This window comes from Halichoerus grypus, chromosome 13, assembly GCF_964656455.1.
Source record: "Halichoerus grypus chromosome 13, mHalGry1.hap1.1, whole genome shotgun sequence".
Lineage (NCBI taxonomy): Eukaryota > Metazoa > Chordata > Mammalia > Carnivora > Phocidae > Halichoerus > Halichoerus grypus.
In genome coordinates, this window is record NC_135724.1 from 16,496,608 (window position 1) to 16,520,172 (window position 23,565).

General features: G+C 48.8%; 1 protein-coding gene across 1 annotated transcript in view; it reads right to left on the reverse strand.

Annotated features, from left to right (window-relative positions):
* Positions 1-23,565, reverse strand: part of LOC118541887 (O-acyltransferase like protein-like) — a 29,586-nt gene that overhangs the window by 3,388 nt on the left and 2,633 nt on the right. The window contains exons 4-9 of the mRNA XM_078060485.1: positions 18,128-18,229; positions 12,771-12,936; positions 11,082-11,161; positions 4,619-4,732; positions 2,731-2,863; positions 53-239 (exon numbers count right to left, since the gene is read on the reverse strand). Of these exons, the coding sequence (XP_077916611.1) occupies positions 53-239; positions 2,731-2,863; positions 4,619-4,732; positions 11,082-11,161; positions 12,771-12,936; positions 18,128-18,229 (782 nt within the window). The remainder of the gene's footprint in view (positions 1-52; positions 240-2,730; positions 2,864-4,618; positions 4,733-11,081; positions 11,162-12,770; positions 12,937-18,127; positions 18,230-23,565) is intronic.

Below are 23,565 nucleotides of genomic sequence, written 5' to 3' on the forward strand. Positions count from 1 at the left end.
TTTAAAGGGACACAGCATGAGCCCATGAACAACAGCCTGTGCCGCATCATACCTCCGTAGCCTTCCCGACATGCCAGCATGACCCAGCCGACGGCCGCCGCCCACAGGGTCCGGTGGAGGGCCTGGTACAGAACAGCGGCCGGCGAAGAGCTGGCAGGGGCGTCATCCACCACGTACGCCAGGGCGACCACTATGAACAGGGTAGACAGGGAGCAAATCCACCCCAGCGTGGCCTGCACCTACGGGGAAAGGAGAGACGTGGGTCAAGCCCACTGTGGACATGGCATATTTACTTCCTTTTGCACTAATTCAGTTTTTTCTCTTTTTAGTGTCACTTCAGGTATCTATTTGTAAACCTCCATCAGTGCCCAACTTTGACTAAAAGAGAAGGTTCAGACTAGTGGTTATGAGGGGCTAGGGTTGGGGTGGGGTAGGGGAGGGTGGGGGGCGTGACCGTAAAGAGTTAGCACAAGGGAGATCATTGTGGTGACAGCAGAGTCGTGTACCTTGCTTGTGGTAGTGGTTACACCACTCTCCATGTGCTAAAATTGCCCCAAACTATATACACACACAACTCAGTGCCCATAAAACTGGTGGCTCCAAGACCTATGGATTGTGCCGATGTCAATTTCTTGGTTGCATGTTACCAGTGAAAGAAGCTGGGTCAATGGTACGTAAGACCTTCTGTACTATTTTTGCAACTTGCTGTGAATCTCAAATAACTATTAAATGAAAGTTAGAAGGGAAAAAAGAAAAGATAATGTTCTGACCCACCTCTGACCTCCCATTCTGTTCCTTAACCTAATAAGGCTCCTGCATTGGTTCCGTGCCCACCAGCAATGCAAGGGCTTTTGGCACACGTCTGTCCCTGGGCTGCACCCTAGTCACTGGGCTCATAAAATGGCAGCAGGAATGGGAGAACAGAGAACTTTCCAGCTCAGAGAAGAGCCCCATGGGTTAAATTCTATTATTGGGTTCAGTTCAAGATCTTAGATCTTATGTCACCTCACTTGACCTTTTTAGACTCACACCTGTCTTCCAAGAATCTCTCTTGCTTCTCTGTTCCAGTTCCCAAGTTGCTATGATGAATGAACTAGCATCTTATCAGTCTACTGTCTAGTCTCTAAAGAGAAGCTCTCCCCTCCTTGGCCTCAGATCCCTGTGCTAGGCTCTGGCTACATGGGAGTAAAGGCATTTCCTTGGGGGGTCTCCACAAGCCCCCTCTTTTAGGCTAGGATCCCCTTCACTCTTTCACTGATAATGCACCCTACCTCGTCTCATTCCTAGCATAGGGCATTGGCCCCAGCTGCCTCAAGCTTGGACTCGTGTTCTTATTTTCTGGCTTCTAGAGGTTTAATTTTGTTCTACCCATCCCTTCTACCTTGTTTCTCCAGCTCAGCTTGACCTGTGTTCTGGCTTCATATTCCCTGGTCCTGACTCAACCTCTGGAGTGTTCGCAAATGCTCTGTCATCGTCTTAGGTTTCCCCTCTGCTCCCTGGGCACTCTGGAACCTGGATGACATAATGGCACTCTGCTGTAATCTACAACTGAATTGTGCATTTTTAGGGGAAACTCCAACCTACAGGAAAAGTCATGTAGCCCTTGTACATCCATTCTGTCTAGTGAAGCCCTATCTCCTCCTGTTGCTACCGTGAGCAACACAAGATTTTCCAAAGACAAGGGCCTCTTCTCCGAAGCATCTAGGTGAGGTACCCACAAGACCTAGGCAAACAAAGGTAGGGTTTAGCAGAGAAGATTTGGGCCTATCACTGTACCCTAATAGTGCAAAGGAATTCTTGGCCCTTTGTCCATTGAAAAGCACATTATCTTTCATTCATTCATCTATTAAGTGCCTTCAGTGATTTCAGAACCAGATGTTGGGGATTCAGAGATAAGTAAGACATAGTCTACCCTCAAGGTCTTATGGGTCAATGAAAGCCAAATGAAGAGCTTTTGCACAGTTCAAGGGCAACACCAAGGTAGTGTTTTAAATAGATTGCCCCAAGGGTGGATTTGAGATGGACAAGACAAGAAGTCCAGGCAAGAGATGAGAAGAGCTTCAGTGAGGTTAGTTGGACAGGCTAAGAGGACAGCAAAAGAAACAATAGGGGGGCTTGGTGAAGGACTGCCTGGGAGGAGGGGTCAATGAGGAGGACGTGTCAAAGATGAACACAGGCTTCCGGCTTGAGTAATGAGGTTGGATGGCAAACCAGAATGATTACCCACAAAGGAGCCAGGGAAGCAATTTTACCTGGAAGACAAAGTGACAGCTTCTTTCCCCTCAGACACCTTGTGTCTTGATGCCCAATGGAGCCATTGAATCTGACCAAGAATCCTGTCTATAGAAACCAAGGAGCATGTGCTATTAAAAAGTAACCATGCCCTTCCAGAAGAGGGCCTTGCCGCTGCAAAAACTCACTGGGCATGTTTTTCCCATATCAGTGAGTTCTCTGGGTTTGTACCGAGACTCCAATGGATGGAACACCACTGTGTTTCAGTTCTGGAGCTTTCTTAAAGGCACTCAGTGAGGAAAGCAGAGAATCAGGCTGTGGCAAGAAAATAAGGTCTCTCTTATTCTCTGGCACCAAGAAACATTGCTAACACACCACAGCCCAATAAAGTACTGAGCAGTCTGATTCCTGCCCATGGCTTTTGACGAGCCTGGCCAAATGGGCCACTCCAGTCCCCAGCAGACCCAGCCCTTACAGTGAGGTACGGGGCAAGCTTACCTTGGTTTTAAGAATGTTTGCCTGGTGGTTTTGGTGCATGAAAATGCTCAGAAAGAGGCCCACGAGGAATGGCCCGTATCTGCAGTAGGGCTTAGTGTAATACTCCGAGAAATACAACACAGTCACATTTTCACTGAAAAACACAAGAACATGGGCACCTGGGTGGCTCAGTTGGTTAAGCGACTGCCTTCGGCTCAGGTCATGATCCTGGAGTCCTGGGATCGAGTCCCACATCGGGTTCCCTGCTCAGCAGGGGGTCTGCTTCTCCCTCTGACCCTCTTCCCTCTCGTGCTCTCTGTCTCTCATTCTCTCTCTCAAATAAATAAATAAAATCTTAAAAAAAAAACAAAACACAAGAACAGAAGGCAGAAGGGTCTGTTTGATTTGGACCTGAAAAAAGGAATCTCTCAGATGTCCGTTGGTGCAATCATCAAGTCCGAAAGAAAATGTGGGGTACATTTGTTCATTTCCTCACTAATGATCCACAAACAGTAACGCCTTAGACCACAGCTGGCTTGCTAAAATTCCAAATTCCCCTGGGCCCCCCCACCCTGGATCCTGAGGAAATATGATGACCGTGTTCCTTTTAAATAGTTGTTTCTGGTAGCTGGTACATCAGGATAGTTCTAAAAATCTGGTTCTCAGGAGTGAACCTCGTCGTAGAAGCTCTTACAGAATTCGGTTGCTTGGGCCATGTCCCTGGAGATTGTGATTCAGGGGGTCTAAGATGGTGCTTGCTGGAAGCATCCTTGGATTTAAAAGCTCCCCGCGTGAGTCTCATGTGCTTCCAGAATTGAGAACCGCTGGGCTAGACGGGAATGAGCTTCTTCCTCAGTCACCTGGCAGCGCCCACAGAAAACGAGGACATGGCGGGAAGGGCCTGGTGCTCCCATGATCAAAACACCTGAGGTGTCTTCATTCATTCGTGCATGCATTCATTCCTTCATTCCCCTCACAAATACATAGTAAGCACTGTACCAGACATGGCTCAGGGCTATTTTACATCGGGAGGTCAGCGAAGGCCGCTCTGAGAAATGACATTTGCACTGACACCTGTAGGAAAGCCCCGCCAAGATCTAGATTCTAAAGGAAAAGCATTCTAGTGTGAGGGAACAGCAAGTGCAAAGGCCTGAGGAGGGAGCATGCTGGGTGCGTGGAGGTAAGAAGGCCAGTGTGGCTGGTCCAGAGTCAGCACAAAGGCGAGTGATAGATGAGGTCAGACAGGGATTTTACTCTGAGAGCACTGGGCAGCCACGGGAGGAATTTGAGAAGGTGACTGACAGGATCTGATTGCCATTTCTATCACTCTGCCTGCTGCGCTGGGAAGAGATTAGCAGGAAATCGGACCACTTCTCCGCATGTGATACACAGGGTGGTTATAAGGAAGAATCGTTATCTATACCTCACTGGGGAGGCCAAAGAGCATAGTGGGTAAGATCCTAGCTTCCACTCACACCTGTGCCGCTTACCGGCCCTGTGACTTTCAAGGGATAACCCCAACTTCCTTAAATTTCCGTCTCTCCAGCCAATAATAAGAGCTTCCAAGCACAGGTTCGCCACTGAAGGAGAAACCCAATACGGCCACATGGGGGCGCTCCTCTCCTCCAAGAAGCATCTCAATGGGCAGCCGTGTGTGTTCCCCGTACTTTCGGAGAACGACCCACCCCCCACCCCCACCCCGCCCCTGTGCAAGTTGAAAGGTTCGGAAGTTTGGAAACAAAAACGCAATCAATTTTCCCATCCAGGCTGAACATTTCCCACCCAGTTTTTCCACGAGCCAATGCACACAGCGCAGAGAGGCCGGCACTCATTGAGCAGCCCTCCCTGGGAGGTCCTGGCCCTCGAGGGCAGGCGAGCCGAGAGCAGCAGGCTGGGAACTGCGGGTTACCTTGCTTCCGACGGAGCTGCGACCGGAAGGCTATGAGCCAGTGTGAGCAGAGCTGTGGCGGTGAAAGACGCCAAGAACAGCATGGCCCCGAGGAGGACAAGGACATGTTTACTTCTGCAAAGAGAGGGCATGGACAGAAGCGCTCTTCAGTTTCCGTCACCGCAAAATCTGTGGCCACGAAAGATTTGAAAGCTTGGCAATCAGAGGCACTTCCTGCTAGGGCTGCCATTGAGAGAGGCTGCGTGGCAGGGTGGGGGCAGCCGTGGCAGGGTGGGCTGGCGTTAGAGAACTGGGTTAGCCTTTAGACTTGACCGTTTACTGGCTGTGCGACCCTCGGCAGGAACTTGAACTTGAATGTCCTCATCTTCACCCTGAAATTTACCATGCAGCTCAACATGAGACCATGCTTGGGAATGTCCCTTGCGACCCACGAGGCACTATATGGATATAAGTGGTGGTTGATTTAGGAGAGAAATGACTGTCAGGCCCGGGGGGTGCAGGGAGGGGAATAGCGTAAGGGGGGGCCAGGGATTCTTCCCCCACCCAGATGCAATCTGAGACAAATATCTGGGTGCTGGTAGCTGATAGGGGGTTAGGAATGAGGGATGGGGTGTGGAACAGGGAAGCAGGGAAAGCTAATACAAGGATGCACTATGAAAGTGACTAACGCTCCATTCTTCCAGAATGTTCTATGGACCCTTATGAAATGCACCTGAAAGCTGTCTTGGGATATGAAAGAAAGAAGCCTTTTCTAGTGTCTTCTATCCCCCATGGGTCAAGGGTGGCCCCACAAATGTCAATGCCGTCACACTTAGGGACTATGCATGTTTAAGGCCAAGAGAAGTCCTGAAGGAGTCCCAGCTGTAGTATGTAGGAGGTTCTGGGGCAGGGAATGAGATTTAGAGACACAGGCTCAGAGCAAGGCAATGTCTGGTTGCACCTACTCAGAATTGTGAGGGCTGGGACCAAGACGATCTGCAGTGGTAGAGAAGAAATGTCAAACACAGGTGCAAGACTGTCCAGGCACAACCCTGTCTGGATGATGCCTCTGACAAGCCCATTCCACTGCTTGAAGTTGCCATGGTTCTTCATGCAGAAGGGATAAGGTACCATTCGTATATCATGAGTGATGCAGGGAGCAAACGATTTTAATCCAGAGTGCCAATTCTAGTTTAGTGTTAATGCTTGGAATGGAGAAAGGTTAGTTAGCTCAGTGGTGCTCTGATTGATTAGTAATGTCTGCTGTGAGCGTGGGCTGGGAAGTTACGACAATGATGCTGTCTATTTACTGTGCCATTTGCCGGACCATCTAGTTCTGCCCTCCTTGAATCACTAGCATTCTATATGAGTGTGTTCTCTAAAGAAAAACCTTACCTTTTTTACCTCCCACCATTTAGAAGCTAAGTCTAGTTGCATGGCGGCAAGCTTGGATAGGGCTGGTTTTTAGCTGAGGGATTGAAATCTGTCTTCCACGACAGCCTCTAGGAAAGATGCTGACATTGGGGCCAGGGCTCCTAAGTGACAAGGACATTCAAGTAAGTCCCCAGTAGGTCTAGAGTTGGGGAGTACTAAGAATTCATTGTCTTAGGCGGGTGGTAAGTCATCCAGTCAGGCCATCCAATAAAAACCCACATCCACCCAAGTAAATATTTGTTTAACTCCCTGGGGGACTTGAGCCCAATCTGTGGCACCTCCTCTCAGGAGTCAGACAAGTCTCCCCTGGCAAACCACTGCTATAATAAAACGAATAAAGTGTCCTGACCTAGACTGTTATGGGCTGGATTGTGTCCCCTCACATTCCAACTTCCAGCACCTCAGAATGTGACTCTATTTGGAGATAAGGTCTTTAAATTGATAATTAAGGTGAAATGAGGTCATTGGGATGGGTCCTCAGTCAATCTGACCGGTGCCTTTCTGAGAAGAGGAGGTTAAGACTCGGACAACCACAGAGAGAAGATCATGTGAAGACATGGGGAGAGGCTTCAGAAGAAACCAACCCTGCTGACACCATGATCTTAGACTTCTAATCCCCAGAGCCATGAGGAAATAAATTTCTGTTGAAGCCACCCAGTGTATGGTTTTGTCATGCAGCCGCAGCAAGCGAATACGCATAGGGGCCAAAACAGACACATGCCCCGCCTTACCTCCTGTTAGTCCTTTGTCCTCCGGAGCCCTGAGCCGCTAATCAGGGCCTTTGACCACAGCACAAATGGCCCAGTGCCAAAGGCTTCCTTCTGCCAACTCAGGTTAGTGGCTATATTTTCTGGCTTTTTGAGGGGACTACTCCTGGGCCAGCGGGATTGAGAAAGTCCCAGAGCTTCAAGCACTGACCACCATCCCCATTTTCTCAAGAGGGATGGTCCCTCAAAAAGGTCCATTCAGGGGCCATAGCCCAAGAGGAGGAAGGAGTAGCAGAACGGCAGAGTGTCTTCCTTGCAAGCCTGTCAGCCCCCAGCATCCTGGCCAGGATTCCCTACAGGATTTCTCTTGCTCTTTCTTCACTAAATACTTGGACACATCCTGCTGCAAATGCCACCCTGAGGAAGCCTGTAGAGGCTTGCCCTTTCTCCTCTGCCAGGGCTGCCGGGCCTGCTGAGGCCTCACACCTGATCCACCTGGTCCTGCAGCACTTGCCAAGGACTCCGGAGCCCTTTGAGCAGCCACAGTCCAGCACAGAGCCGAGGCCTGTGACAGCACCAGAGAACAGAGAACGGGTCAGCCCGGCTCTGCTGGGCCCAGCAGCTCCCCCTCCCCTGAGGGAGCTCTCAGGGTTTGACTGCCTTGTGGGAGGGAGAGTCCACCCCAGGGGAGGCCCTGTGGGCCTGAGCAGGTCTCAGCTGCTGCTCAGGGAGCCCCTCCCCTAGCAGCAGGAGAGATCAGTGACCCAGGAGTGCTCTGGGAATCAGGCCACCCTTTCTAAGGGGCTGGGGAGGGGGCGGGGGGTGGAGACTTGGTCAGCATCCCAAAGCCACCTTTACCTCCTCTCCACCTTCCTTGCCTGATCCATGGTAGGGTGAGGGGAGGAGGTCCCACTAATTCTTAATTCCCACCACCCTCAGTGATTTCATCCTGGGAGATGTGAGTATCAATTAAGCAGGCATCGAGTGGTAGGTCTTTCTACCAGAGGATGTTCAGAGTTAATTTTTTAAATCTCCATTTCCAAAACAAATAGCAATGTGATTATTAGATCTCATTTCCATCTCATTACCAGATTTTATTTCAATCTCATATGCTTGTATCAGTTCTGTTATGCTATCAAAAATTGCACTCCCCACACCCCAACCCCCACTCTGAGAAAATAGGCCATTTGATTCAGATGCTTTTGTTTCAGGAGACTGGGTGGGGGAGCACTTGGACCTCCCTGCTCTCCCCACAGCAATCACACAGAGACAGACACACACACACACACACCCCCAGCATCGGGCATTTGTTCATGTCTCCACACCCTCTCACCCACCTCAGAGGAGTGGAACTAAGAAGGAGTGAAACATGAAGTGTGGAGGAAGGGGTGAGGCTAAGCAAGAGGACCTCAGACCCTTCAATGTGGGAGGCCTTTGTTAACATCTGCTCCACGCCAATACCTTCTGGAAAGGGTGTTTAGAGAAGCCAAAGAAGGGGACTGATTGCCCAGATAAGGGGACCCTCTGTGGAATAGGGATGGTGCAGAGAAGATAGGGAGATGGCCACCCCTGAATGGGTTTAGGGGAGGAACAGACACTCACAGTGGCTTATCCAGCTACCCTTCCCCCAGTCCCTGCGAGACTGGGAGGGCAAGGGGCCGCCCCTGCTTGGGGACAGCAGCTGGGGACAATGACGATGACATGGCATCTCAAATAACAGGTAGCTGAGTGACATGTGGTCGCACATTACTGACAGGCAAGCTCTGTGCTGGTTCCCATGTGTATGATCTTGCTTTGTCCTCCAACCCTGATGTGAAGCACTACCAGCTCATTTTATAGAGACAAAAATTGAAGATGAGAGTCTAGCAACTTACCCTAGGTCCCCTAGCTAGTGACTTACCAGTCATGATTTGAACCCATGTCTTTTGACCAAACTCACGATCCCAGCAAACTGCCTTTGTGCTTAGTGAAATCCATGGAACATTTTTAATGATTAGTAAAACAAACAAACAAACACCTCTTTGCATTTAAAGTTAGAAAGCAGGGTGTATTTAAGATATGTGAAAAAGCAGATTTTCCTTTTTTTTTTAGGTGCTTAATTCTTAATTAAGTTAAAATTAGGATTCTCTCTCTCTCTCTCTAAAATAAATAACTCTTGGGGCACCTGGGTGGCTCAGTCTTTAAGCGCCTGCCTTCGGCTCAGGCCATGATCCCAGGGTCCTGGGATTGAGCCCTGCATCAGGTTCCCTGCTCAGCCGGGAGCCTGCTTCTCCTTCTCCCTCTGCTGCTCCCCCTGCTTGTGCTCTCTCTGTCTCTCTCAATCTGTCAAATAAATAAATAAACTCTTTAATAAATAAATAAATAAATCTTAAAAAAATTAGAATGCATTTCCCTTGCCCAGGATGCATGAATGTTCACATGTGGCTGGAATGGGCAACATCCTGGGTCAGCCTGTGGTTTAAAGGTCTGTCCTACAGAGAGCATTAACAGGAAACCATGATGCAGAGCTGGTCAACACATACTTGGAACTCAGCTGCACCCCTAGTAATTGAAGACTTGCAAGTTAGATGTGAAAAATGAATGTTTTCTTACATATCAAAATAACAAGGTTTGTATTTTGTTTTGTTTTATTATTATTTTTTAAATGTTTTATTTATTTATTCATGAGAGTCAGAGAGAGAGAGAGAGAGAGAGAGGCAGAGGCAGAGGGAGAAGCAGGCTCCCCGCCTAGCAGTGAGCCCGATGCAGGACTCGATCCCAGGACCCTGGGATCATGACCTGAGCGGAAGGCAGACGGTTAACCATCTGAGCCACCCAGGCGCCCCTGTTTTGTTTTATTATTAACATTCCATGTTGGCAACAGTGCAATTAGATGGCCAGAGGACTGAATATTGATAGACCTTTAAGGAAAGCAATTTGTCATTATGCTTTAAGAGCCTAGAACACATTCATGCTCTCTGATCTAGTAATTCCCCTTTAAGATATGCATTCTAAAGAAATATCAAAGTTGGAGAAAAATGGTTACCATGAAAATATTGATCAGACTGTTATTTATAAAAGCATAAAATCAGAAATAATCCAAGTGTTTAACAATAGGGGAAGGTATAAGTAAACTAGAGTTGATTCATGGAATGGAATGTGATGCACACATTAAAATTATATTTACTTAGAAGTAAAATAATATAAGAAATTGCTTATGTCATAAAACTATTAAAAGAAAGATACTAATGTGTAGATACAGAATCCTTTCATATATAAAAAGCTATGCAGAAAAAAAGATTGGAAAAATAAACACGAAGATATTGACATGGAATTCACTTCTCCTTGAGCGAGGGATGGGTTGAGGGTGATGGTTTTCCCCTCTCTTCATCCTATTACCTTCCAATGTTTCTTAAATAGAACATGTATTTTAACAAAAAAAGAAACATCTTTTAAAATATGGCATGGAGGGGCGCCTGGGTGGCTCAGTCAGTTAAGCGTCTGGTTTCAACTCAGGTCATGATCCCAGGATCCCGGGATCGAGTCCCACATCAGGCTCCGTGCTCAGTGGGGAGTCTGCTTCTCCCTCTCCCTCTGCCTGCCACTCCCCCTGCTTGTGCTCTCTCTCTCTCTCACTCTCTCTCTCAAACAAATAAATAAAATCTTTAAAAAATTATTAAAAAAATTAAAATATGGCATGGATAATCCCCAAGCTATAAGTCTCCTCATGAATTATTGAGGCCTTAAGCTTTTCTAGAACTAACAAAAATTAAGGTAATAAATATCCGATGTGGGGAACAGGTACACTGATGCATTGCTTGGGGCACTGTAAATTACCTCCCTCTTTCTGGAGAATAATCACACAATATGTAACAAGCACCCCCAAATTGTGCCTACGCTCTGACCTAGTAATTCCACCTTGAAATAGGGCCCCACGGAAATGAAGAAGAGTGGAAACGTAGTATGTTCAAAGACAGTCATCGAGGGGTCATTTGGAGTCACGACAAACTGGACCTAACCTAGATGGCCAACCACAAAAATGGTTTATGACTCTGGAAACTGACAAGTATGCAGATCGTGTCGCTATGCGGCAATGTTTACAAAGACCGTTAAGTGGAAAAAGCTGAGACAGGATATTAATACACACGGATTGCAACTCTGCAAAAACACAGAGGGATGCGAGTAGGACAAAGATCAGAGGAGGATGCGGAGGAAGGTAAATAGTGGAGGATGTGGTGTCCAGACTGTTCTGAAAAGTTTGTTTCCTAAACTGTAAAGGCTGCTGTGCCCAGAACTGCAGGACTCGCTGAGAGTTCCGTGGGAGACACCCCACGGGGAGACACACCTGTCCCGGGGAAACTCACTTTCCGTGGATGAGGACGATCGCCGGCGTGGTGAGATGGAACTGAAAGTCGTTGGCGAGGTACCACGTCCAGCCATTACACTGAAACGAGAGGAGCAGAGGTGACCCCTTTCCCTCGCTCATGGGGCACCCCACATTGTCTCACCTTTCTGGAGCTGGAGGAGGAATTCACTGGGCAGCTGCGGGGGGGGGCGGGGGCAGGTGGTGGATTTCCGTGGGAAGAGAAAGGAATTCTGAGTTCCAGGTATTTCAGGTACCCCATCTCATTTAATCCGGGAACAAGCCTGGGTGGTGGGGATTATTATTGCCAGCTTACAAAATGGAAATGCGGGCAAGTGTTCTCACTTGTTGAAAAAAAGCAATAAGAGCTAAGCTCCCAGCACCCTCGTGGGAGCTCAATGCCATCCCATGACCCGAATGTAAGGAACAACCATGGTTTTGGTGTCGTCAGAGTCCATGTTGTGCCCTCTTCCCTGCCTTGCCGGCCCTCCTGGCCTCCAGGGGAGGAGTGTGCTCACTTAGCATGGAGGCCTGGCTCCAGACGAGCTTTTCTGGGAAGGCCCAGAGTTCCCACGAGAGCCTGACAGGCGGTCCTCTGGCCCAAGCCACCTCGCTGCAGAGGCTGTCCTCCTTTGTGTGGAGGGAGGCAGTTACCTGTATTTCTTCTTCAATGTGAGGAGATTCCCGGGGCAATTCTCTCCAGGGCTTCAGAGATAAAAGGCTCCTTGTTCCCTCCAATCCCCCACCAGACTTATCCAGGGCAAGTGACATCTTTCCTTGTCCCCGCTAGAAAGAAGTTCCCGGGATAGGCAAATCTGTGAGGACTCAAGGCCTGACAGGCCTCACCCTTCTGCTTTCAGGGACCTGAGGCGGGCTTTGCCTCCAAGAGGGGCTGGCTCGTGTCCTTGTCCCCGCTGCCCACGCACGGCCCCAGCCAGTCTGCATCTGGGCGAGCGGGCCGGCCTGTCCTCCATGGGCCCTGTCCCAGACATGGGCCCCTCCGAAGGCGGTTAGGCTGGGACGGACACCCTGTCCGAGCCGCCGGGCACTGGCTGATGGAGGGCAGCCTCCCCGTTGGTAAGTAGTTACGCGCAGAGATGAGTCACGCTTTAGCGATTCTCTTGTCAGCCTTGCTTTCCAGGCATGTGCAAACGTCAGGGACATGATTTAATTACAGCAATTTCACTTGCGTTTACTCCAACGTCATTATGAGGAGAGGAGGGCTTTGGGGAAGCCCCCACCCACGTATACACAGGCTGTGGCTTGAAATGGAAAAGAATTCATTACGGCGAAGGTGCAGCGCAGTGCTCCGTCCCAATTATAGGTGAAGAAAGTGTCCTTTCTCCATGGGGTGACACGGGCTGGAACAGGAACCTGATGGGGCAAGGCCGGCTGCATCCGGGACAGGCACCTCGATGGTCGGTGGGCAATGCCCACTACTGCCCCCTCCGCTTGTCGCAGCAACCCTCCCTGCCAGGACTGGTTTGGTAACGCTCACCCATCCCAAGGGGCTAGGCTCCCTGCCCGCAGCCCACCTTACTATGGCTTCGCTGTTCCTCCAGAGAATATGCCAGAAGAAAGGGCATCGGACTCAGGTTGGCCCTTGGAAAGGTTGCCAAACCACGTGAAGGGAGACCCGGCGTTTGCCCCTGCCCACCTGCCTGTCGCTAGCCCCTAACAGGGGACTCACCGCGTTTCGGACCGACAGGAAATTATTGAGCAACAGCAGATTTGTCCACCACGCCTGCCGGCAGTTATCCAGGTGGAACTTGGGCACGTCCCAGACAGGTCCCCAGGGAACAAGAGAGAACAAGCCAACCAACAGGCACACGGAATACAGGTGGAGAGGCTGCAACCTGGCAGGGAGAGCCGGGGGAGAGAAGGTGACTCTCCACAGTGGTTCCATTCGGTCCCCTGGGCGAGTGAGCGAGAGAGATGCTCCAAACCAGGTTGTACTGGGTGGGCGACCAGCTCCCTGGCCACACCGCAAACACTCCCACATTCCTGGGTAAAAAATCATGAGCCGCCAACCCTGAGCCAGCTCCGGTGCTGTGGATGCAAAAATACTATTAGTCATTGAGCAAGTGGAGCATGTTGGCCACTGTGCTAGGAGCTTCTCAGATACTTCTAACCCTCGGAACACTCCTTCAGGGAAATACTACGTGCATTTTACTGGTGGGGAAATTAGAGCTCTAAGTGTGGGCGATTTGTCCAAGGTGGCCCAGCCATTACCGCAGTGCTGAGATCAGACATTGGTTCCTGTTCTTTATTTCTCCCTCCCTCCCTTCATACCCTACCTCGTCCCAAGCAGGACCTGAAGTAGCTACAAAGATGATGGGAAAAAAGGCACAGGTGTCTTTTAGAAACAGAATTGGAGCCGCACCTGCCACCTAGTGTACACATTCTAGCAGCCACGTTTGTCACCCTGGGAGCGAGTCCCGCACGGGGCTCCCTGCGTGGCGGGGACCCTGCTTCTCCCTCTGCCTGCCGCTCCCCCTGCTTGTGCTCGCTCTCTGTCTGTCCAATAAATAAATAAAATCGTAAAAAAAAAAAAAAGAAAGAAAGAAACAGCTACAATGAATTTTAATACTGTACCTTATAGAGCTCAATGTATCCAAAATATTATTTCAATAGGTAATCAATCTAAAAAGTTAGTGAGCTGATTAACATCCTTTCTTCTTTGACTACATCTTTCGAATCCGGTGTGTACATTTACTACTCGCCCACACGTCCGTGGGCCACCTGTCGGGTGGCTACCTATGGGACCTCACTGGCCTCGAGTTCAGAAGTGAGGTTGTAGCGGGGAGAGGGACACGGTCCTGGCATGGATTCTGGGTGAGCTAGGACCCCGGCCGTCTTTTAAAAGAACACATTTAGAAATTCAGAGCAGAACACATGGCCCAGCAGTGTCTCTGAACGTTTCAGTGGGGGCACCAGGGTGCGGGGTGGGCTGTGACAGATGGGAAGGGTAGGACTGCGGGGGGGGCGGGGACAGCACCCAGCCTCTGGTCTGCGCGGGCCCCGGGCCTGTTGGCCTCCCGTCCTCCCCACGATGATAGCATCCTTCCTAGCATGCGTCTGGTAGGCTGGAGGGCTGTGGGCACACAGGCAGCAGGTGGGAATTGCAGATCACAGTCAGACAGAAAGGGCTGCCGATGGTGCCAAGACGTGTCTCCCCCGATCGGCTCAGACAACAGCCATGGAGCCCTCCCCGGGCCTGGGCCCTGCCACATTAGCCATCTGACCAGGCTGCCCTGCAGCTGCTCCCACAGGCCTCCCAAGCCTCCCTTCCCACCATCTGTCACCTCCCCGGGGAGAGTAAGTCAACCCCCTGCTCCCCTCAGAACCACAGTTCAGGTCAGATGCCCTCAGAAGGGAGCAGGGTCCGGGCATCGTCCTCCCCAGCGCAGCCTCTGAGTTGGGGCCCGCGGGGGCGAGGCGGAGGCTGCTGGGGTGGGTCTCACCTTGAGGAGCAAAGCTACAGAAATGGGCGTTCTAGTTTTATCTAAATTTTCATACTGAGAACATCATATCACTTCCCTCTTCCCTCTTCTATGGAAAAGGGGGAATAATAATTCCTTATTTTAAGGAGGCTCATGATTCCTGCCTCCTGAGATTTTTTGAGAACCAAATGAGATCAGTAAGAAAACAGTGGGAAACATCGAAAGCATCAGGTAAATGTAAATGCTCTTCATTTTTGTCCAAGCTTCTGGAAGATTTAAAGTGAAGGTTTTCAAAGATTAAAAAGTACAACTTCGGCTGTTGTAAGAGGTGTGAGAAGCAGGCATTCTCATACCTGGTGGGCGGGAAGGTAAATCGGAAAACGTCCATCAAAATGTTAGATGCACCAAACTACCAATTCTACTTGTAGGAATTTACCCACAAACATGTTCACAACAGTGCACAAAAATGTATAGACACTGTATTATTGTCTAGGATAGCAAAAACTTGGAATTACCACCATGCCCATTAATGGGGACAGGTTAAACTCCTAATAGTCCACCCACACATCACCATCCCAGGCAACCTTTGAAGTCAGTGAAGTCCTTTCATGCAGAGAGAGAGAGACATGCCAACATTAATCATTAAGTGCAAAAAAGCTACATGCAAAATAGTGCGGCATATAGTATAAACCTATTCATGAGGGAAAAAAAATCCTAATGCATATAAATACACGGAAAGTATCTGCAAGAATTCACAAGAAACCGTTAGCAAAGGTGTCCTGTGGGGAGTGAGACTGGAATGGGTACCCTTACTTTTAGTGTATAGCCTTCTGTTACAGTTAGACATTTTTTTATTATGTTATGTTAATCACCATACATTACATCATTAGTTTTACAGTTAGACATTTTTACCAGTAATTTTTTTACCTATTAAAAAACCCTCCTGATTTTTAAAATGTGGCTCCTGGTTGGAATAATCACAGTTTTAAGGGTCTGGAACATCTACTCCCCTTGTTTCTCATTACGTAATCTTTGTTCTGATTGACCCCTGGAAGCTGGGTTTTTGCATTTTCTTAAAGCCACGATAGCTCCCAGCTGTCGCCCAACTCTTGCCCTTGTCCTCTTGCTGTCTATTCTCAGAGTGATTCTTGGAAAATGTAAATCTGACCGTGCCACTCCCCTCCGGGAATCCCCCAAAGCCTTCTGGTCTCCAAAGAAAATAGAAAGTCCTCAAGGCCGCTAACAGGTCCTGTATGCTCCGGGCCATGGAGCTCCACTCCAGGCCCACCTCTCTGAACTCACTCCCTTCTGTTCTCCAAGTTAACCGCTCCCTCCACTCCAGCAGGCTCTCTGCGGTCTTCCAAACACACCAACAGTGTCCCCTTCTCTGCACCCACTCCCCACGTAGGCCATTCTTCCCTCACAGCATTCTCTTTGCTTAGAACCTTCTTTTATTTCCTTTGACAAATGTCATCTCCCCTGACTACCCTTCCAGAAGAAGACCGCATGGTGCCTCAGTCTTCCAATTAACACTTGGTGACACTTACCATCACTGACCTGTTAGAAATGTATTTGCATGTTGCAGCTTAATGTTGCATATTTATTTGTTGATTGTCTATTTCTATTCACTAGAACATAACCCCCAGGCCAGAAGGCATTTGCATGGTGATTAAGTGCTGAGTCCCCAGAGCTTACAACAGTGTCTGGCACACAGGGGTCCCTCAACAAATACAGAAGAGTGAGTGAACAAATGATCTTACTTCCAGTCCTCTTGGAAGTAAGGAGGCAAGCAATCAATTATAATTGAGTAATAACAGTGGGTTTTGCCAACAAGAATGAGAACATCAAAGTGGCTAGGAGTATGGCTGCTTTCTCACTGGGTTTACCTTAGAGAGTGAGTTCAAACTCGATTGGTGATGCTTCCTCTGATTTTTCAACAAAGTTTTGTCCCACTGTAGACTCTCTCTTCCTGGCTTCAATCTGCCACTTTCCCAGAGCTCCCTATCTCAAGAACATTACCACCATCCACCATGTCGTTCAGGCTGGAAAATTTGAGTGTCCTTGATTTGCCCTCTCTCCATTCCCAATGCCAATCACCAGTCCAAATTTGCTGTCCTGCCCAGATATTGCAATAATTTACTCATGGGATCCTCGCAGCCATCTTGCCCCATAAGGACACACACACACACACACACACACACACACACACACACTCTTCCTGCCCCAACTACTGCTTTATCTTCCCGCTAAAACACTTCCCGCTCTTCAGTCCCCCACTCTAGGACTTTTCTTCTGAAGCAGGTTTCCCAGGCAGGACCCACCAAGCCAGGGGATCCCACGCCCCACCCCCTAACAACCCATCAGCATCTCTCATTAACACCAGTCCCTCTACAGAAGACCACAGGGTAGAATAGGCTAACCCCAGTGCCAAGTTACCCAGAAGATATTGAAGGGATAAGCACTCTGTCAAGTGGGCAGGACAAGGGCTAGATTTAATAGTGTTTGGAAGAAACCACGAAGGTCATGGTGAAAAGACATCAGTAGAGGTCTATTTCCTGGCTCAGACTCATTCTTAACCTATTTACCGGAAAAGTTACAAGGTGTAAGCAGCAACAACAGTTCATAATGGCAGCTTGAGCTTACTACGTGTCACACACGTTTCTACTCTTAGCACATGTTCTCTCGTTTCATCCTCACAAGAGTCCAGTGGCGTGAGTGCCACTATTCTTCCCATTTCTGAGATGAGAAAACTCAAGCGCAGAAAGGTTGAGACACCTCCTCGGGGTCACGCAGCTGGCAGAGGATTGAGACAGAACGCAAGCCCAGGCACACCAACTACAGTCAGATCTTACGCACTCCATTTTACTAGCCCAGAAGACTGGGTCAGGACCCTCCTTCCTGTTCCATGACAACGACGTGTGACAAGAGAGGCATGGGCCCTAAGCAATGAGAGCTGGCTCCCGCTCAGCCAGCAACAAGCCATGGTTTAGAGAAGGTCCAAAAGGAACGTTGGGCTACGTGAGTTGAAATTTCCTCTTCTGCCTAAGCAGAGCGTGGGTCTCATTCCCTCACAACCTGTCTGCCCTCCCGCTGACCCCAAACTCCGTCCCAGAACCGTATCCCCCCTGCCCCAACCATCCACACGTTCGTAACAAGGACCACGTCCTCCCCGCCTCCCTCTGAGCAGAAGCACCATTGTCTCAAGCATCACCTGCCCCTCTCCCTGTTATATCTTATTTTATTTTTATCATTACCCTTAGTACTCTGAGTTACAGGACCCAATTACTACCAATTTATAGAAGCCACGCACCTTCTCCCATTGGATACACATTCCAGGGAAACCTGACAGTACATTTCTTGCAATCTGCTGCCCATCAGCTGAGGAATAAGGATGTTTTTGCTGGTTTAATATAGTTCAAATTCTATTAGGATAAATGCCACAAAAATTGGTATCTTCTACTGGCAAAAGCCATTAAGCCAGCAAAAATCAACTTTATGAAGAAAACCATGTCTCTCGGTTTATTTTTCTTTGAAAATTATTTCAAAAGAGTAATAAATGATTACACAGCAATAATGAATTAAGAGATGAGACAAACAGACCTACCTTGTAAGGCGGCTGAGGACGTATCTGAGTATGACGCTGAGGGTTGTTCCTTTGTCTGAATTCTGATGTATCTTTAAAAACGACCTTGCACTTAACCAGCCACTGAGAGAGAGAGAAGATGAGTCACAGGAATTACTGATCATGATACACTTCATCGGATGATTAACGTGGTTGTCTCTATCAGGGTACAGTAAGTGATACTGTAGGAACAAGATTATCTCCAACACCAAAGCAATAATAGTTTTCTTTCTTGCTTATGCTGCGTGCCCACGGCCAGTCACCTCGAGCTCAGCATCTTCCCCACCAGGAGACCCAGGCTGAGGTTGCAGCCACTCTCTGAAGGAGCACCAGCAATCCTGGCGGAGAACAAAGCGTGTTGGAGGGCTTCAAACCAACAATTAAATGCTCTAGCCCAGAAGTGACATGTTTAAAGCTCTTAGCATACTGGCAACACCAGGTACCCCTCATTGGCCAGACCTAGTTCCCACCCAACCGCCACGGGGCCAGGAAGTAGACTCTTACCAAGGGCCTGGAGGGAAGAGAGCCAGAAATATTTGGTGAACAACTTTATGAGCTACCACATTAGCCTTTTGAAATAATAACATCCAAAGCCTTCCACGTTTATGGTACCACCTCGTTTTCAAAGTACTCTCGCTGACGGTGTTGCTTTTGCTTCTAGAGCAATACCAAACTCCTTTGCAATAAATGTTTGTTGAGCGAGTGATTGGTAAAAGGGAAGATGTTACTATCCCTGCTTACCTAATAGGGATACTGAAGCGCAAGGACTCAGTGGGTTGCCCAAGATTCTCCACCAACATATCCTGATGACAAATTTGTTACCCGGAATGCTCAGCTAAAGAAACAGGCTAGTCTCTGAGTTCTAACCTGATGATAAGCAAGTTTGGGAGGGAGTTTCCTGACCTTTTGACCTGGATGCCAATGATCCTTGTGGGTGTTTCCCTAAGGAACAAATGCATTTCCTATTGCAAAAGAAGGCTGTGTGTGTGTTGGAAGGGATCAGGGAGGGTTAGAGAACGTCTTTGTTCTCTGCCAGCACGATTTTCTTTTGAAACGCAGCAAGTTGGAGTCACTAGAATAGGAACACAATTGATAGAGACGTGTAGAAAGGCGCGGAGATGTGGAAGTGAGACAGCCAATTCCAATTCCGGCCTCCTCTTCATTTCAGGAAAGGATGAATCGGGGTCTGTCTCTGTGTGCGGGCGTGCACCAGCCCGCCGTTCAGTTGGTCTGGAGGACAAAGAGAAAGGTGGCAGAGAAAACAGGCCTTGAGCAGGAGAAGTTGCTGTCGGAGGCTGGGAAGACCCAGAGACCTGCCCCCACGGGGGAAGAGTGCAATCCTGCCGTAGAGTTGTGCGGAGTCAGCCGGAGAGGTAGAAAGGGATCCCCGACCGTCCCCAGCGATAGTCAGGGGTCTTTGGCTTTACTATGTAAAATATGAGTGACACGGTGGGTAAGACAGGCTTTGGGCCCGAAACAAACATAATGTTTCAGTTCTAATTCTAACTTTCCTAGCTGGGGGGCGGAGACTGAGGCAAGTTATTTCATCTCTGCAACTTTCCCAGCTATAAAAACGGGCATGATATTCGTTCTAACTTCCTGGGTTTATTGTATATGGAATAAAAGATTGTAGGCTCTTAGCACGACGGCGATACTAGGCATCCCTTAGTAATATTTCCATTGTCCAAATGAAAATTTTATTTAAGAGAATATGTGCACTTTCTTTTCTTTTTTAAGTTTATTTATTTAAGTCCTTTCTACTCCCCATGTGGGGCTCGAACCGACGACCCCAAGGTCAAGAGTCGACTGCTCTTCCGACCAAGCCACCCTGGTGCCCCAATGTGCACTTTCTAAAGTAAACAAAATGAATGCTGGAGGGGAAGAAAACAGTTACTGAGACAGGCAAAGAGAAATAGAAGCAAACAGGGATAAAGAGAAAAGAGACAGATGTCTTGGTCTCTTAGGCCAGGTCAGGAGCTGCTCGCTTCCACTCTGCCGTCTCAGCTCCTTATGCCGAGGCTCGCGCAGTGGTCCACGGACTCTAGCAGGGGGCAACGGCACCCCGAGGATGCTGTGATTCAGTGGGCCTGGGAATCTGCATTTCTAACAACCTTCCAGACGAGGCCAGTACAACTGCATTGGGACTAGACTCTGAGAACCACTGATAAGAGGCCCGGCACTCCCCAGGCCCCAGAGCGAGCCTGGGGTCAGATATGCAGCCTTTACTATAAAGGGACGCCTATTTGTCGTTTTCTTGGACATCTGAAATTTCATAGCCTTGGCCTGTGTTGTGGGTATCTCAGGACTGACCCGGTGGTGTCCCTATTGTCTCGGAGATTCGCACCGATAGTCCAGGCATGACCAGTGGCTCTTCAGGCCTTCATTCTTCCCTCCTGGTGGCAATCCTCCAGCCTGAGTTTTGGCTCTGGTTCCAGCATCCCGATCTGGCCTTGCCAGCTTCCCTCCCACGGTTTGGAGCTCTGCCAATCAGCCCCATCCAGCATTTGGTGTCTTTTTTTTTCTTTTGCCTTGTTCTTACTAGTCCTCTTGCAGGGAACAGAGTTCTGGACTTTGAATGCTGTCCCCTGGGCAGACCTCCCCACCCACCAGGGGCCGGCCCAGGTCCCCCGCAGCTGGGCTTTGCCTGCCTTGGTTAGGCCCAGCTGTGCCCTCTTGGAAAGTCTGGTACCTACTGGTTCCCATATCACTGCAGATGGTGGCCTCTGACCCTCGCCTGTCTGTTTGACAGTCACCCTGACCACCTCCTACCATGAGCTCCTCCCTGGCGACCAGGTCTCAGCTCATTCTGTACCCTACTTTCTCTGCATTCCCTCAAGAAACTATCACACCAGAGGTTTGAGCTAAAACAATTAAGAAACCATTTCAAAAAAAAAAAAAAAGAAAGAAAGAAATCATTTCAACAACTACTTATTGAGCAACACTATACTTTTGGCATTGTTTTTGGCAGGACAGCAGGACACAAAACAGAAGAAAGTCCTGCCTTATATTCCAGTGGAGAGACACGGGCAATAAATACAGAAATAATAAGTAAGTGGCATCTCTAGGTATGTTAGATAAAGAGAAAAGATAAATTAGGAAAAAGGAAGTTAAGAGCGCCGGTGGGTCCATTTTAAACAGGGGGCACGAGCATGGTGCGGGGGGAAGGCAGCATTTGAGGAAGCGCCTGAAGGAGGGGGCTAGCCGCAGCGGCTCAGGGAAGTAAGTGCTGCAGGCATGATGGGCATCCTCAGCCTCCTGTGGCTTCTGTTTGCGAGCTGGTTCTCTCCTAATCTGGTGGGTCAGTGGTTCGTACGCTTTGGCATGTCATAGACTTTAAAATGAAAAAAAACTAGGAGGCACTCATCAGAGCTTTCTCCCTTGTCTGGCCAACAACAATCTGAGCATCCATCCCCATGTCGCTCCTCTTTGGTCATTCCCAGCATGTAATGTAGACGTGTTCTCGGATCCCCTCTCTTGACTGGGACCTCTCCTGATCCCCAGCCACCGTGCAGCTCCCCCAGCCACAGTCAGCCCCTCCATACCCTGCTATCCGTGCAGGCCCCCCACCCACAGTCAGTCAGGGTCCCAGGATCAAGCCCAGCATCGGGGTCCCTGCTCAGTGGGGCAGCCTGCTTCTCCCTCTCCTGCTCCCCCTGCTTGTGTTCCTGCTCTCACTATCTCTCTCTCTGTCAAATAAATAAATAAAATCTTTTTAAAAAATATAATAAAAAAATAAAATAAGATATCAGATGATATCGCTTTTCAAATGAAAGCTATTCAACCACTTCCTGTTCCACAGAGACAGAAGTCCAAAGTCCTGAGTCTTGCTACAAGGTCCTCTGTGGTCTGGCCCTGCGTGGCTCACTCTCTTTCCTCTCCTCCCTCTCTCCCCACCTTCACTATGCTTCAGCCTTCTTTCTGCTCCTTTATCGGGGCTCTCTCTCTCTCTCTCTCCCCTTAGCTCATCTGCACCAGTGGCAGTTTGCCTGAAGCTTTTCCATCCTGGATTTTTCCCATGGCCGGCTCCTTCTTGCCGCTCAGATCCAACAGCAGCCCCTCAACAGATGAGCCTTCTCTGACGACTCTAAACAGGTACCCACTCGCTCTCACAAACCACTGTTCTATTCTTTCCTAGTATTTATTACTACCACATTTTTTCTTGTTTGTTTGCTTATTGCTGGACAAACACACACACACACACACACAGTCTTGGGACCACAAGAAGTTCTCCTTTGTTTTATCCATGGTTGTATCCTCAGGGCCTAGAACAATGCCCAGCAAACAGGAATTCAGTAGATGATGGTTGGATGGATGAATGCCTAGCATTTGATGGAAGCAAGTGCCGTCTACTGTCACCATCTCTCTGTGAAGGAAGAGACATTTAACCCCAAAGAGGTAGAGGCAGGTCCGCACGGTGACAGAGAACACGGGCTCCAGAGTCAGCCTGCCCGGGTTTGGGTAGTAGGTCAGCGCCAGGACTATCTCCCTCAGTTACCTTTAAAGTAGAGATTTCGTAGTCCATCCATACAATGGAATCTTACTCGGTCATAAAAAGGAATGAAGTACTGAATTGTGCCACAAAGTGCATGAGCCTCAGAAACATCACGCTAAGTGAAAGAAACAGACACAAAAAGGCCAGACGCTCTGTGGCCCATTTATACGAAATACCTAGAAGAGGTAAATCCACAGATTCAGAGAGCAGATTTCTAGGAACTGGGGGGTGGGGGAGTGGGGAAGATCCGCTTAATGGGTACGAGATCTCCTCTGGGGATGCTGAACATGTTTTGGAACTAGTTAGAAGTGGTGGTTGCACAATCCTGGAAATGTACTAAATGCCACTGAATTGTTCACTCGAGGGGCTTAATTTTATGATACGTTGTGAATTTCACCCTAGCAACAAAAAAGGAAGAAAATGGGGATGTTGTGGTCCCCTGTTAGGGGGACATCGCTGGGATTAAGTGAGGTAATGCTGCAGCACTTAACACAGTGCCTGACATGTATCACACAATTAAGAAAATGTACCTCTTAGTAGTTCATTTAAATAGAGAAAGCTTTCTGAAATGTCACACCATTTTCAGATTTGTTCACATTTCACTCTAGTGAGAACCGGCAACTTTATCACAGATTTGCATCAGTCCATGGGCCAGAATTTGAGAACCACTGAAATAAACAACTTTGATTCAGATAAAATCACCTTTTGTAAAAAAAAAAAAAAATTGGAGGGGCGCCTGGGTGGCTCAGTCGATTGAGCGTCTGCCTTCGGCTCAGGTCATGCTCTTGGGGTCCTGCGATCGAGCCCCACGTGGGGCTCCCTGCTCGGCGGGGAGCCTGCTTCTCCCTCTGCCCCTCCCCCCTGCTCATGCTCTTTCTCACTCTCTAGCTCACGCTTTCTCTCTCGAATAAATTAATAAGATCTTAAA